The 16,435-nt window shown below is 42.0% G+C and overlaps 2 protein-coding genes across 10 annotated transcripts in view; one reads left to right on the top strand and one right to left on the bottom strand.

Moving 5' to 3' along the window:
* The window catches only part of FAM234A (family with sequence similarity 234 member A), a 28,159-nt gene extending 25,523 nt beyond the window's left edge, over nt 1-2,636 (bottom strand). For 2 of the 3 annotated variants that reach the window (XM_015239156.3, XM_006204367.4), the window contains exon 1: nt 2,563-2,636. The gene's annotated coding sequence lies outside the window, so the exon portion shown is untranslated. Of the gene's footprint in view, nt 1-2,273; nt 2,410-2,562 lie in introns of all 3 variants that reach the window. The other variant, XM_072942273.1, reaches the window with a different exon arrangement.
* Nucleotides 2,637-2,658: 22 nt separating this feature from the next.
* Nucleotides 2,659-16,435, top strand: part of LUC7L (LUC7 like) — a 37,772-nt gene continuing 23,995 nt past the window's right edge. The window contains exons 1-4 of one of the 7 annotated variants that reach the window (XM_072942271.1): nt 2,659-2,770; nt 11,447-11,675; nt 12,528-12,598; nt 12,863-13,671. Coding sequence is in view for 4 of the 7 variants with exons in the window: in XM_006204221.4 (XP_006204283.1) it covers nt 11,615-11,675; nt 13,577-13,671 (156 nt within the window). In the remaining 3 variants the exon portion in view is untranslated. Of the gene's footprint in view, nt 2,771-11,443; nt 11,676-11,797; nt 12,231-12,527; nt 13,672-14,461; nt 14,517-16,435 lie in introns of those variants that run through there. The other 6 variants (XM_072942269.1, XM_072942272.1, XM_006204221.4 and 3 more) reach the window with 6 other exon arrangements.

Genomic DNA, 16,435 nt, shown 5'->3' with positions numbered 1-16,435 from the left:
GCAAAGCCCAGACACCTGAGTCTGCCTGCACGTCTTTCTAGTGTCATCTGTCCCCAAACCCTCTACCCAGCCTCTGTTCCCCAGTCACAAGGCCAATCTTTCTGCACCTGCTGTTCCTCTGCTCACCTTCATCTAGCAACTGCAACTGGGCTTTCAAAGCCCACTCAAACCAGACGCCCCCCACCTCCTCCGTACTCAGTGAGCCACTGGTGAGACCTCTCCCTCAGATGGTGAGGAATTTCAGACGGCATCACTTGTATATTGTCTGTTTTCCAGGACAAAGCATACTGCTTGGCATAAAATAAACACACACATTCACCTGTCTGAATAAACATCCAATTCTTACTATGCTCTGCTCATAAACTTTTCTTGGAAGAGTAATTTATTAAAGTATTTATTTACTGTTTGCTTTGAAATCTACATCTTGTAGGAGCACCTGGCTTTACAACCTGACTTGAAATAGAGAGCATATATCAGATGTGGGGGTCAATTTGATCACCTGACATCCATTCCTTTTCTCTACAACAGCATCTGGATTTTCACTGACTAAATCCACCTTCTCACATGCTCTGTGAGTTCTGTTAACTTTGGGAAGGGTTCTTTGCCCAGGCCTAGCTAACTAATCAGATTCATGGTGATTAGGACACAATTGAACAACAGGTCTCGAACTTTATCTGGAATTAAAAGGAATAGGCAGTCTTTTCCCACAGGAGTGGTAAGTGAGATGGTAGATTTAAAATATGCCCAGAAGCTCTCTGATGTGCCTCTCTTCAAAGACAAAGTCTTTTGTACTTAGTGATGTCAGCAAACAGAATGTGGCTGGAGCAACAGAATTCCAATACTGGATCATAAAAGGTATTGTGGTTCCCATCTTCCTCCCTCTCCCCTCTAACCTCTTGCTCTGAGGGAAGACAACTGCCATGTGAGGACATGGGCCCTAAGGAATGGCCCATTAGGCTAGGAAATAAAGACTCCAGGCAAAGGCCATCAAGGAACTGAGGCCTTGAGTGAATAAGTCAGCTTGGAGTCAGATCCTTGGTCCCAATCAAGACTTTAGATAATGGAGGCCCCAGCCAGTATCTTGGTTGCAACTCCAGGAGAGTCCTTGAAACATAATCACCTAAGTCACTCCTAAACTCCTGACTCACAAAAATTGATAATAAATGTTTGATGTTTTAATCCATTAAACTTTGTGTTGACTTGTTCCACAGAAGATAATGAATACAAGTAGGTAGGACAGGGGCAGTAAACTAAGAAGTAAGCCAACACAGAGGGAAATAGGGCAAAGAGAAGGACTGTGAGAGGGTGGGGGACCAGTAAGACCTACACTTGCCATCACGAAATCCTGATGATTTCATTTAAGCCCCAGGCCCCATCTATTTCTGCTCCCCTGGACTTCCCTGAATGAAAGCCAGCAGAACTCCTCCAGTGGTTCAACTAGTTTTAATGGACACTTGACACCTGAAGCCAAAAGCACCCAACCAGTGTGACAAGGACTCAGAGAACTGGTAAAATACCCAAAGAAATGTCCACTCAGTTAACAACAGGGTCATTTCCATTTCACCCTTCCCTGCTCTGTATTGTCTCTTTAGCAAGCTCCATATTTTGCTTACTTATCTTACTTATTATCTATATCCTCCGTAGAATTGGAGATCCTTTAGGACAGGAATTCTGTTTGTTGAATGCTATATTCTCAGCACCTGGTACCATGCCTGGTGCCCAGCAGACACTCAGTATTTGTTGCCTTCATCTAAGCTGCTGTAACCGCGGTGTGACCTGGTTGTGGCTCAGGACATTATCAGCTGTAGGTGGAGGTGAGCTCACCACACAAGCTCCTCAGCTGAAATCACAGGGTTGCAAGTAATTGCAGTTGTCTACCCTGATAACTTATCAGTCAGCTCCCAGGCAATCAATTCATGGGGGAGCTGGGAACTCTCACAGACCGACAATGTTCTTTCCCCTTTTAACTCTGCCTTGCCTTTTGCTCAGTAAGGCAGACTGTAGTGAGTGGTCACCTCTATAGATGAGTAACCGTCAGGTGAGCTTCGGGTTACTATGCCAATTGTCTAACAGACGCTGCCCTAATAAGAGGGCATGAAGATCTGATCCTGGCGAGAGACAACATGGACATTCTGTTTTAGCACTAATATAGTTTTAATTACTCTCAACAACCTATGCAGCAATGGCTGACTTATCCACTGTGCAGGCAGCACTGAGGTTGAAAGATTCCTAATGGGAGTTAAATCCCGTATGTGAGGGAAAACGGAGCTGACCTGAAAGCCACTGAAGCCCAGGTCGTGGTAATGGGACCTGCCGATAGGCTGGGTCTGGAAGGACCGCGGAGCTGGCTGCCCCGGCTGCTCCTCCACCCACAGGGCGGCGCGGACACGCGTGGACTCCAACATAGGGCTGTGGGCGAGAGCATGGGCAGGTTCCCTTGGGGCCGGGATCTCCCGGGACCCAGTGGCCGAGGCAGACAGACTCGGTCCAGGAGGGAAAAGGTGGGGACCGCGCGAGCCCCAGGACGCGCACGCGCGAGGAGGACGAGCCTGCGCTACTCACCTACCACCTCGCCCTCGCGCTGCCGAATGTGCTGCTGCCAGGCGGCTCAGCCCCGGCCCTAGCGTCATTTCCGGTCAGGGCGGGGTGGGCGGGGCGGAAGCGCGGTCTGGCCCCACCCCACGGCCGGCCCAGGTTGCTGAGCAACGCGGACTGTGGCGGGGGACCCCAGCCAGAGAACCCCCAGACCCGGCAGTGCCCCGCCCCCCAGGTCAGTCCTGCGGATTCCAAGGAAGGGCTCCTGTGGCTTTGCTCTTGTCCCACAGTTATTAACACGTCTGACCATCTCGTTAGTTTTACGTGGTTGGCCTGACGTTTCCTCTTCCTTAAGTGCCTACTCCTAATGCTGGTCCAGTTTTATGCTGAGTGGCTTGTATTTTTCTCATTGTTTCGTGGCAGTTTGTATTGGTTAAGTTTTTGTAGGTGACGTTTGTTGTAAATATCTCAGTTTGCGTCTCCTCTTTTCACTTTATGGTGCCTTTTGATAAACAGAGGTTTCTATTTTAATATTAACAAACTACCAACCTTTTATGGTTAGTGCTTTGTGTGTCTTGTTTGAAGAATCTTTTCCTACCCCAACTTACTTTCCTATGTACTTTTCTAATGGTCTTTATGAGACTGACGCGCTGCCTACTGCGCTAAGAAGGCAGGTTCTAATGGTTTTTAAAGTTTAAATTTGTGAAGTAAAATTAGTATTTTATGCCAAGACAAAAATTTAAACATAAAAGTATTCTCTGCCCTTTGGGTTCCTCTCTCCCTATACCGTGCACTGTGTATCTTTATTATATATGGACCAAACCTCGCTCACTGTAGGAATACCTGCTCAACTATAAAGAGCAACATTCTCTTAGCATCAATAAGACACCTCCTTAAAAGATAACATTCCTTCTTGATCTTGTAAGGAGTCAAATGACCCACCACAATGATGCTTAGATCTGGTTATGTAAACTGTCAATAATATGTCATTTGATGTACAGTCCTCTGTCTCAAAAAACTTACATTGTGACCTTGTGGCACAATGCTAGAATGTCTGACTCCAAAAAACTTGTGTAACTGCGCCTTGATTTCTAACGGGGGAAACAGTTCTCAGGGCTTTCTGAGATGCTCTTCCCAGGTTATAATCCCCAAATTTGGCTTGAATAAAATTTTTCATTTCTTTCTTAGATGGACTGATAAATTTTTAATTGACATATTTGAACATTTAGGTCCTTAATTCAGTTGGGAATTGATTTAGCTTGGGATAAGAAGGTAATTTCATTTCTTTCCATTTGAATAACCAGAAGTCCTCATGCCATTTATTCTATTAGCCCCTCTTTTCCCAGCGATGTGCAAAGGGACTGACTATATATGTATGTATTTAATTTGTATATGCATGAGTTTCTGTTGGGTTTTTAATACTCAGCTTTATTGCCTTTAATTTTATCCTAATGCTCACACAAAGTGTTCTGCATCATATCAGGTTTTTTATTAATTACCCCACAGTAATAGTAAGCATGAAACATCCCTCACACCCTGCACTGGCCTTTCCCTCTGGGGCAATTCATTGACAATTAGTGAGAGTTTTTCTTTTATGAGTGGCCCCACACAACATAGGTGAGGAATTAGGAAGAATGACTTTCGTCTGTTCATAAAGAGGAAGAGGCAGCTGTCCTCCTAGTCTCCTGAAATGTTCTCTTCCTGACTCAAGTCCTTTGCTATATGAATGACTCTTTCCAGGGGCCAGGCAGCCCCAGGGTCTCTGGTCTAGACTTTTAGGACCATGAGACTCATCCAAATTCTTGGACATCACTCCTTGAAACATAAGTGCCTGAAAAGATAGCCCTGCCATCCTCAACCAGTACCTGGACACCTAATCCAGGCTGTAACCATTTGGCACTTTCAAAGAGATAAGGCAAATTACTATACTTTTGAATCAAAGCACTTAACTAGACAAATGGCTACTGATTTAATTCTCATAAGTATTTGAAGAGTCTCAGGCAACTAGGACCTTTTACTGGAGCACTGGGAAGTGGAGGGCAGTTTTATTTCCCCACAGCTTCTCTCTGGGGGTCTTCATTCTCTTCTGTTGTTCTCCCTCTTTTTGTGCTGGTCCCACAGTCTCAATTACAATACCCTTATCATAACTCATGATACCTATTTGGACAGGTACCTCCACCTTATTTTTCTACTGGAAAGCTTCAGCTGTTCATTCTTCAGTAAAAATCGCAATCAGGCCAAGTTTCACAAAAGCAACCCGTAGGGCTTTTTAGTAGACTTACAGTGAATCTATAAAATCACTTTGGAGAACTGTCAAGACAGTATCTTCCTACAAAGAGCAGACTCTCTATGCACTTAACGTAGGCCTTTTGTGATGTCTTCCAGTAAGATTTTTATTTCTTTTGCTAGATTTATCCCCAGGAATGTTGTGGTTTTCAATGTTAATGAAAATAGTGTCTTTAAAAGTTATGTTTTCTGTTGTTAGCATGTCAAAATAGTTCATAGATTTCCATATATTGCTTTTTAACCAGCAACCATGCTAAGCTCATTATTTTTAATACTTTGTTGGATTCTTTTGAATTTTCAAGAATATAATCATATCATCTGAATAAAGATAATTTTGTTTCTTCTTCCTCAATCCTTCTATTTTTCTTGCCATTCTGAAGTGATAAATAGAAGCAATAGTGGGCATCTTTGTCCTGTTCCTGATAGATTTTAAGGGAATATTTGCAGTAGTTGCTCATTTGCTGTAGGAGGTTTGTTTTGTTTGTTTGTTTGTTTGTTTGTTTTTTGGTAGCTATTCTTTAACAGGTTAGGAATGTTTCCTTCTATTCCCAATTTCCAAGGAGTTTTTTTTTTAATCATCAGTGTGCACTGAATTTTATTAACTGCTTTTTCTGCATCTCTTGAGATGATTATGTGGTTTTTCTCCTTTAGTCTTTTAATGTGGTAAATGTCATTAAGTTTCTGATGATAATTGATCCTTGCATTCCAAGACCAAACCAATTTGCTTATGGCCTATTATCCTTTTACACTTTGCTAGATTTCATTTGCTGATACTGTTTAAAATGTTCACCTTTACAATTGTGAGACTGGATTATACTGATTTTATTTTATTATCCTTGTCTAGTTTTGCTGTCAAGATGATTATTGGCCTTGTAGAATAAATTGGGGAATATTTCGTATTTTTATATTTATCAAAAGGTCTGTAGATTGGAATGATTTGTGCCCTTAAAGATTTTGGTAGAAAACCAAGTTTTCACCAGTAAAACTAGGTGGGCCTGATGCATTTGTTGAGGAAGAATTTGAAAATAAGATTTATTATTATCTTAATGCTGGTGCATAAAAAACAAACTTATTAAAGGAGGAGGGGACAGAGGGAAACTTCAGATACCCAGGTGAAGTTCTGGGCAATGTCGACTGAGAAAAAAATACAACATGGTGGAGAGAGGGGGTCTAAAAACCAAAAAACATGAGAGCAATGAGTTCAGTTTTATTTGGGGATTAATGAGGACCATATCCTGGGGGACAGCCTCATCACATAGCTCTGAACTTCAGAACTGCTCCAAAGAGGTAGGGAGGAGGTCCATGTATATATGCTTTTGGTGAAAGGGGTATGTGCAATCAAGCACGCACCTCCTTAGAAGGTTGCTACTAGTCATGAGGAGCAGATGTCTCCATTAATTGTTTTAGCGCTTTTCTAGGTATGAGAAGATGTAAGAAACTGAGATCATAAAATTTTCTCCTGAAAACATCTGACTAATCTGAAGGCCGGTTCTGCCAGTTTTTCCCAGAGCATAGACAGCCTCATTCCTCATCTCTGCCCTGAAATCCTTACAGGGTGTGTTGAAGGTCAGTGACTGCGGTGGCTAGTGAACCAATCCTTGTACAGCTGGATGGCAGGCTACATTCTTTAGTTGGTAGCAGGCTTAAAGCTTTTAAAGGTTGATAGCATAAGTCTGGTTTTTATCCCAAGATGTATGAAATTTCTAAATTTTGGCAGTTCTTGCTTGCTGTTCTTAAAATGAAGCACAATTATAGCCTTTTGACTGTTGAGAGAAATTAAAATTTAAAGAAGGAGCAAAATAGAATATTCTCTAGTATATAAGGGTATGGTTTTTTTCCTTTGTACTTTCACACACATTGTAATATATGAATTCAGGGCTTAAGCATCACATGAACCTCCTGGGCCATCATTCTCTTCCGGAGCTCACCGAACTGCTGAAGGAGCCCGAGAAAGATTTTAAACTATTCTTTTAATTTATATAACAGTTATATGACAATTCTGACTTTATAGTTATTATTGTGTCAATTTTAATAAGTTACTTTTCTAGGAATGTTTTCATTTAACACAAATTTTCAAATATAGTGGCATAAAGTCCATAGTGTTCTCCTAGTTTTTAATTCCTTCTCTCTATAGTTGCATTCCCATTTTATTATTTTATTCTTTATTTTGTACCATCTCTCCCTCTTTTTCCATCAATTTCACCAGAAGTTTGTCTATTTTATTTGTCTCTTTAAGGAACCACCTTTTGGCCCAGTTGATCTTGTATGTCTATTTTCTTCTACATTGATTTCTGTCCTCTTTTTGTCATCTCCTTTCTGCTTTATTCAGTCATATTCTGTTTTTCCTTTTCTAACTCCTTAAGTCGAATACTTATTAGGTTATTATATTTCTTTATACATATATACACATTGACTAAGTGTTTTATTCATTTCTTTGTTTTCTGGGTTTTTTTTTTTTTGTGGGGGAGGTAATTAGGTTTGTTTGTTTGTTTATTTAAATGGAGGTCCTGGGGACTGAACCCATGACCTGGTGCACACTAAGTATGCACTCTGCCACTGAGCTATACCCTCCCCCCTATTTATTTATTTATTTTTAATGGAGGTACTGGGGATTGAACCCAGGACCTGATACATGCTAAGCAGTCACTCTACTACTGAGCTATACCCCTCCCCACCAGGTCATTAAATTTCTGCCTTTTAAAAAATATTTTAAGCATTTAAAACTATACATTTCCCTTTAAATGTTATTTTTGGTGCATCTGCTAAGTTTAAATATGTAAGCTTTTCACTGTCACGCATTTCTAAGTATATTTTATTTTACTTGTAATCTGTTTTAAATTGTACTTTATAATCTCTGAATATGTGGGTACTTTTAAATTTACCTATTTACTATTGGCTTCTAATTTAGTTGACTTGGGGTAGAGATTGTGAGCTTTATGACACTGATTCTTCTTAATCTATTGACACTTACTTTATGTGCTTATGTATGATCAGTTTTTGAAAATGACCCATGTGTGCTTGAGAAAAATGTCTGTTCTCCAATTGGATGCAGAGTTCTACACGTGTTTTTATATCAAGTTTGTTAATTTGTTTTTCAACTCTTCCATATCTTTACAGATTTGGGGGCTGTGTAATCAATGCATTTTGAAAGGGGGATATTGAAATCCTCTTTTGTGGTGGTATATTTGTTTTTTCCTGCAGTTTTGTCTTCTTTTGCTTTGCATATTTTGAGGCCATTTTACTAGGTGCATGCAAGTTTAAAATAACTATATCTTACTGTGAACAAAACTTTTTTCAATACAATGACTTCTCTATTCTTAATAATATTTTCCCCCTTAAACCTTATACTGTAACTATATCAGCTTTATTTATGTTGGTGTTTGCCTACATATTTTCCCACACTTTTACTTTCATCCTTTACATATCTTTATATTTCAGATATATTGCTTCTAAATTGCATAAAACTGGATTTTCATGAAATCCTGTTTGATTTTCTCTTTTAACTAATGAATTTAATCTCTTTATAATTATTGGGATAATAACTTATTTGAATTTGTTTCTACATACTATCTTTTAAATAAAATTTTTATTTTGGAAAAATTTTAGATTCACAGAAAAATTGCAAAAATAGTGCGAACGTTCCCATACCCAGTTTCCACTCAGGTTAATATCTTACACAACTATGATACATTTGTCAAGCCTAAGAAATTAATATCAGTACGTTATTGTTAACAAAATCAGACTTTATTCAGTCTCACCAGTTTTCCCACTAACGTCTGTTTTCTGTTCAAGGATCCAATCCAAGCTATCACTTTGTATTTAGCCATATTATTGAAGAGTTTTATTTGTCCCACTTTTTCAATGCTGCTTGCATGCTTTAGACTAAGTTTGTTTGCTTGTGTTCTCATTATTTTTTCCCCATCCATCTGTTTCAAATTTATATGATCCATTTATATTTTTAAGTGGTTACCCTTGAAATTATACCATGCATATTTACTTTAACAAAGCCTGAGTTTGAACAATATCTTAATGCGCTTCTGGAACAGTACAAGGATCATAGAGCTCTTTGATTATTCATCCTTCTGACTAACATGCTGTTGTTCATTATTTTATCAGGCTTTTTAAAAGTCTACAACCATTCTTATTATTATTATTTACAAGCAGTGTTTGTTTCCATTTTTTATGTGTTCACCGTTTTCCCCTCTTTGCTCACCATTCCTTCTTACATTTCAGACTGTCTTTCAAGATGATTTTCTTTCTGAGTGGCATATATTCCTTTAGTGCAGATCTAGATTTAGCAGTGTTTTAACTTTAGCTCCCCAGAAAGCAGAAGCTTTAGAATTCTTTTATTGAGAGCCTCAGTCCCAGGGAATTAGGAAGGACAGCGAAAGGAGTGAGGCATGTCAGGAGGAGAATATGAACTAAAGTGAAGTTGCTGGTGTCACTGCTACTACTTAGTGTCAGGCACTCGGGGTTGCATGCTTTCCGAGAGGGTATGGGCTACTCTTGTATCTCCAGGGCTGGGAGGGTGTGTATGGGAAGAGACATGAGTTTGTCCACCAGGTTCCATCTCCAGTTGGTCAAAGTTTAAGTTCCATCACATAGCATATAACTCCTCTGTGTTTCTGGGTTGCACATGTGTGTTCATGGCAGGACTCAGTGACAATAAGGGAAGCCCCTTTTTTGCAGAAAAGCGTGTTACAGCTCAGTTGTGACAGCAACCTGGATCCAGGAGAGAGACCAAGCAGCACTCAGAGAGTTGGAGAACTAAGGTTTATTATGCCAGCAGGCCCAGAGGAGTTAACACTTTGAACTCTGGACCTCATCTTTAGGTTTACACAGGCTTTTATAGGCTACCAGTCTAGACTTTGGAACATTTTGCAATATCATATGCAAATAAGGTATAACAAAGGTGACTAATTAGGAACAAGCTTTGTAGAAATGGACCAATCAAGAGTGAGAGAAATGGGCCAATCAGGAGTGATTGAAATGGACCAATCAGGAGTGAGCTCCATGCAAATGAAGCACTACAAATGGACCAATCAGGAGTTAGCTCAGGAAACAATAGACTCTTAGGGATAAGTTCTGCTTTCCTAGAAGTAAGCCATTTCAGAGTTTAAAAAGTGAAATAATGCCGCTGGGCCAGGGAACCGAATGGTGCTGGCAGGAGGGCAGTGGCCCTGCCTGGGGGTCCTGCTCTTTTTCATGGGGCTTCCCACCTCACCTTGTTGGGGAAAGAAGTGCAAATTCCACAAGGTGGTCACTGGGAGCAATGGAGAGATGTCAGTATTGCTTCCCACCCTTTATTCCAAAACCTGTATATTTTAGCTACTGGGGACTGCAGTCAGAGTCTCCAAATCTGGCTATTGAAAATTCCTCCCATCTTTGTGCACACAAGGTGGGCCTCACATCAAAAGGTAGCATCTGAGGGGAGGGTATAGCTCAAGTGGTAGAGTGTCTAGCATGCATGAGGTCCTGGGTTCAATCTCCAGTACCTCCACTTAAAAAAAAGTAAATAAACCTAATTACTTTCCCACAACAACAACAACAACAAAAAGGTAGCATCTGTTTCCCCTCCTCTCAAATTGGTGTTGGCCTCTTGACTTGCTTTGACCAATAGATAAGGTGAGGAGGTCTGGGAGTTGAAGCCTAGGCCTTAAAAGAAGTGACAGCTTCTACTCCCTCCCTGGGGGCTGCCAGCTGCCTCACTATGAAGTAACCTGGGCTAGACTTCTGAGTGATATGATCTCATGCACAGAGATAGAAGCCATATGGAGCACTACAGAGGGGCCAGACATGTCAGTGCAGCCTTCTGGGTTCTTTGCTCAGTCCAGTTCATACAAGCAATTTTGTGAACCCAGCCAAACCACCTAAAGCAAAGAGCCCAGGGCCCAGCTAAGCCCTGTCTGAATGTCACAGAATAATGAGAAATAATAAATCATTTTTGTTTTACACCACTTAATTTTTAAGTGGCCTGTTACACAGAGATAAATAATTGACCTGCTTCATCATCAAATGGATTTCTTGATGTGAGGCAGTGTTGTGTTGGATCCCATGTCAGTGAAGTAGGCATTCTGCAGGCCGTAGCGTGTGGTGTGCTGGTGTGGAGCTTTCCTGAAAAGCAAATACACATCTGGATACATTGGCAGTTCCATAGGGGTGAATCGCGGTCCCCTACCGTCAAAGGAGAGCACTTCTCAGTGGTACATTGTCAGTCTTGGGTGTACTAGTAGTACCTGCAGTAGCCTTGGTGGATGGCAGACTATGAGCTCAGAGAGGGACTACCACCAAGTAGTAGTCACAGAACTGAACACCAGTTCCATGCTTGATTTAACTTTCACGAAAGTCATATATGACAGGCACCATTTTCACAGGTGTAAAAAAAAATTGTGTCTGAGGGTAGCCAGGTTCATGGCTAGCAAGAAGATACACGAGATTGGTTTTCTTGTTTTGGGTTGTCTATATGTATCTCACTTTATTGCAGTTCAGCCTTAGGTGGAGCATACATTTTCTGGGCTCCAGGGTAAAATCCGGGTTGATACTTTGGGCTCCGCCCCTTAGACGGCTTGCTTGCCCACTCTAGCCTCAGGCTCCGCCCCTCTTGCGAAACTACATTTCCCAGCAGGCGAAGCGCCGGCACCAACGCACTTCCTCCCGGCATCCCTCACTACGGGAAGGAGCCGAGCGGGCTCGAGGCCGACGCGACCCGCCTTCGTCGCCGCCGCTGCCGCTGCCGCCACCGTCACCGCCTGAGAAGCCGTCGCGGCTGTCCCTGCCGCTCCCGCCGGCTGCCATGTCCGCCCAGGCGCAGATGCGGGCCCTGCTGGACCAGCTCATGGGCACTGCCCGGGACGGTGAGTCGGGGCGGCCGGCCAGGCGAGGGTTGGGGCGGGAGTGAGGCGAGGCCGCCGGGCGGCCTGAGGCGGGGGCCGCGACTGTCTGCGCCTGCGCGGGCGCCCTCCCCTCCCCCGCGCGGCGACCGCGGGCGCCGGGCCTTTGTTTGAGCCGGTTCGCCTCGGAGACGGCCGCGGCCTGGGTTTCCCCGCCGGCGGGGGTCCTTGGCGGGCTCCTCCCTCGGAGCCCGCTCCGTCGGTGGGGCGCCAGCCCCTCCCTGTTGACCTTCCTTCGACTTCTTCGCCCCTCGCGGCGCCCGCCGCCACTTGAACCGAGAGTCGGCGATGGCTGCAGCCAGCGTGGGCTCGGGTCGTTGGCAGCGGGCTGGCGGAGCTCCTCCACCCGAGGGAGCCGGATGGGCCTGGAAACCCTGGCCGTTCTTGTTCTGTACCATTTCAAGGGGAGCCGTAAATCGAGCTTTTCTAACGTGGGTTCCTGCCGCGTGCTTTTCCAGCCCCCTTTCCCCCCGGCCACACAGGAGAGCCTCTGTTTAGCCAGCGCTTGGCAGTCGTTAGGTAGGTTGTACTGTAGGGAGCAGTGCAAGATCGTGATGGTTGTCTCAGGAGAAAGCAGTTGCATCTTTGCAAAACTATATACCTGCTGTGGTTTGTGTTTTCTTTTCTACCGAAGTAATGAAGTTGTAAGTTCACACTGGCACATTCGCAGGGCTGTGCAGATTCTTTGCACTTTATTTCTTAGATGAATAAGTGCTTTTTAGCTTTCTTTGTATATTGAGTTGCTTTTGAATTGCTTCCCATATTTTTATTTCATACAAACTGAACAATTGTGGCCCCTCTATTTTATTTATAAAGGTTCAGTGTATCTTTGCCTGCCTACATCAATCTGCAAGGGAGTTGCAGAAAAGCCTCATGTTCATCGAGCCGTGAGTCACAACCAATTTCTAAGCTGTTATAACAAAAAAGTGTTTGCTTTTTTTTCCACAAATAACTTTAAAAGTGTAGTTTAGAAAGAAAACATTTTCAGTAAAAAGACACTACATTAATCCTGGATGCTTGCAAATCCTAAAATATATTCCTCCTCTAGTATTACACAGCTCTGTGTCATATACACAGATTAGCTTTAAAATTTGTCACATTCCACTTTGCCTTTATTTTTATGTATCATTCCCCTGACTTCCTTACTGCAGGTTGGGCAAGAAAACTTTTCCTTTAAAACTTTTCAACAGCGGGCATAAAATTCTGCAGCTGAGGTCTTGAAGAATGCAGATGGGTACAGTATGTGTTGGAACTCACAGTGTGTATTGACTAACCTAGTTCTTTTTTGCGCCCCCCCACCTTTTTTCTGATACTGTCTTGTTAAAAGTGACTCCCAGGTGCCAACCCTCTTTCTTAAGGGCGGGGGTGAAAGGGGGTTAGGTAGACTAGGTCTAGATTATTTCTCAGTCAGTAGTAGAAAAAGCTTTCTTCAAGTAATTTTTGGCGAAATACTGACTATGCATTTGTCCATAGCGAAACAGTTAGGTTGATAAGTAGCTTTTGTTGGTGGAAACTACCAGCTATAAGTCATATGTGGTGATTCATGGCCCTCTGATTAGCATGGGTTTTGGTATGTCATTGCCCACATGTATGTGGGGGGTTAACGGCCTTTTGGTGCTCAGCATTTTACTTCTGACTCCTTGACTTCTTTGGCACAATGATGGAGTCAGATCTCATTAAGTGTGATTCTTCATAATATATTTAGCATCAGAAATCATCTGTATTTCGTTCCAGTTGTAAATATCTTTAGATCAGCTTTTCAGTGTATTTGGTAGTCTGGAAATCATCCAGGTGAATTGTACCAGGTATGCTTTTGTGGTTAATGTGATAATATTGTCTTATTTAAAACCACAAATGAATTTCAGGAGACGAAACCAGACAGAGGGTCAAGTTTACAGATGACCGTGTCTGCAAGAGTCACCTTCTGGACTGCTGCCCCCATGACATCCTGGCTGGGACGGTAAGTGCATTTGGGGTAGGGGTGCCATAAGACACTCCGAAGTGAATGCTGTGTAGGCAGGGAAGGTTTTTCAGGTTGAATTGTTTTCCTTTACCAGGCAGAAATTACCCGCTGCCCTTCAAATGATAGATTTTGTTAGTTTGGTGAAATTTTACATAATGTCATATTTTATTTCTATAAAGTTATCTCTGTAAAGTTATTAGGTTTTTGTAGAGTCATTTATGCTGAAGTGTTCACAGCTGGTAGTGTGAATGCTGGTCCCATTTGGCTTTAGCAGAAAGAGTATTTCAAGTCACCCTGTGGTTCTTCCAAGATTCTGGGTTGGTTTGCTTTCAAGTTAAACATATATTAGACTTTTCGTCTAACAAGCTACATTTCTTCCCCAGGTATTTAGGTTTTTGAAAAATCAATTAGGAATAACACTGATTTACTAGTTTCGTGTTATGTCACCCTTTTAAGAAATCAACACATGATCCAGTGAATGTAGACTTCTAAAATTTTAAATGCACATCAGATGAACCAAACAGATAAATGTTAATTTTGCAAAATGTGCATTTATTCGAAATTAGATAGAATTTGAGAAGACTGAAGAGTGTAGGATTATCTACCATGATTCAGCCACTTACAGAAAATGAGTCCTGTAAAGACCCACCACTGTTGTAAGATTTCACAGCTACCTAATGGAATATAAAAATTGTCTACTCATTTTGAAGGTTAAATCTGTATGTGCCAGGGAATATGTTTTCCATGATTAATCATTACTTTTGTTACTGCCATTTTGGGGGAGCAGCTTCTGGAGAACTGCTCAGGTGTACTGAATCTTCTCAAGCTGGCTCTTCTGAAGGGTAAGCTACTAATAACCAAGCAAAAGAAATTTAAAAAAAAATTATTATGTGAGAGATGTATGCAAACAATAATAAAAATTGAAAGTATGTTAAAAAAAAAAGCTGGCTCTTCTGACAGCAAATAGGAAATGAATGCTAAGCCTTGTGTAGGAAAACATAACTACTACATGCTGCGGATTGTTGTAGGTGCCATCAGTGTAGATAATGCTTTGTGCTGGTCATAGCACTTCAGCTGTAGGGTACTCCTAGGAGGCATCATAACCTGGAATTGTCAGCAGATCTTAGGGGAAAAAGTTGAAGGGAGTAGAGGGACATGGACCAGTGTGAAGGATCTCAACTGCGTTTTTCTTGATCAGATCCTTGTGTAGCACTGTTCAGGAATGCTGGTGAGGAAAATAAGCAGAATGAGGGCATTTCCTTATTTATCCCTGTTAGGTACAGGTTAGTTCACCAAGTATTTATTGGACACCTATGTGCCAGGCACTGGGGATATGGTGCCAATTAGACAAAATCTTCACTCATCTAATAGAGGAACAGGATAGACAATAAATAATGAGTAGATTATGGACTGTTTCAGATAGGGTAATAAGGAAAGGCCTCTCAGGGACGTTGAGGCAGAGACCTGAACGGTGAGAAAGAACACACGTGCATGGTTTAGGGTGTAACATTCTGGGTGGACGATGGAGCAGAAGGAAGCAGGAATGTCTCGGTGTGTGTGTGGGCCGGTGTGAGTGAGGGGAGAGGGAGGTAGACACTGTGGAATCAAAGGAGTGATGAGAAGTCATGGACCCTGCAGTCACTCCTGTGTGCAACTGAACAGGAGCAGCTCAGACTGAGAAGGGAGAGGAAACCCAGGAGACCCATGTTCATGTGAAGATGCAGATGAACAAGTATTAGGGGCTCCTGAGGGCCAATTAAGATAAAGACTGATAATTTGGATGGAGGATGTTATAAAGGTTGAGCCTCATTGGTTGAGCTACGTGGAAGTAGGAGATGAGGTGTAGAGTTGAACGATGGGTCTTCTGAGGAGTTTGTTTTGTGTTAAATTGAAGTGGAGTGAATGTAATTCTTCAGCAAGCAAGATGAAAGTGGTTATAACCCTCAGCTTGTTAAGGGCTTCTCCAGCCCAAGTTTTTACTCAAAACCATCTCTTATTAGAAGGAGTGAGGCGCAGAGGAATGGAAGCTATAATGTTACTGAGGCTTAGTGGGATAATGTTGTATTAATTAGGAAGTTGGATTTAACAGCCACTTGGAATATTTTGGAAGGATTTAATGAGTGTGGTATTTCAGCTCTATTTGGTGTTTAGCTGCCAGGGGAGTTGGCCAGTACTTCCCTGCCTCCTTGGCAAAGCTGAAAAGCCACCTACAGAAAGTGACTGTGGAAGCCCAGGCCTATCTTCCACTTGCTTTAGCAGTGGCTACTTGAAAACTCATACCGAAAGGAAGAGAGTGGTGAATTTTGTTTTGTGTGTGGTCCCCTTATATCTAAACTTTCTTGACAGTTGAGGTTTTTAAAATGGAAATTGATTTGCACTTAGATTTTTAGTACTTAGGGTTTTGGTGTTTACTTCCTCTGGTGTTGGTTTTTCTTTTGAGCAACAAAGCCTTCGTTAGCTTTTAAGGAATTTCTGAGAGCTGCTTATTTTTCAACTGTAGCACTTAATTTCATTGTGGGAGCTATATGTATTTTTTAAGGCTTAGGTAATTTTTTAATAAATTGAAAATATGTAATATTTATGCCTCATGCTATATACATAAACACATAAAACAAAAATAAAATCTAAAAATAATGGATGAAGAAATTAGAACAAATGGAAAGTGAGACTTAGAACGATATATAAAAATGAGAGTTACACTCATACCCACAATGTTTGCACACTTGGAAGCGATGATCCATATATTGGGCTCCAACCCTTT

Source organism: Vicugna pacos, chromosome 18 (genome assembly GCF_048564905.1).
Source record: "Vicugna pacos chromosome 18, VicPac4, whole genome shotgun sequence".
Lineage (NCBI taxonomy): Eukaryota > Metazoa > Chordata > Mammalia > Artiodactyla > Camelidae > Vicugna > Vicugna pacos.
The sequence above is the reverse complement of the archived record's forward strand: the minus strand, read 5'-3'. Positions and strand labels throughout refer to the sequence as shown.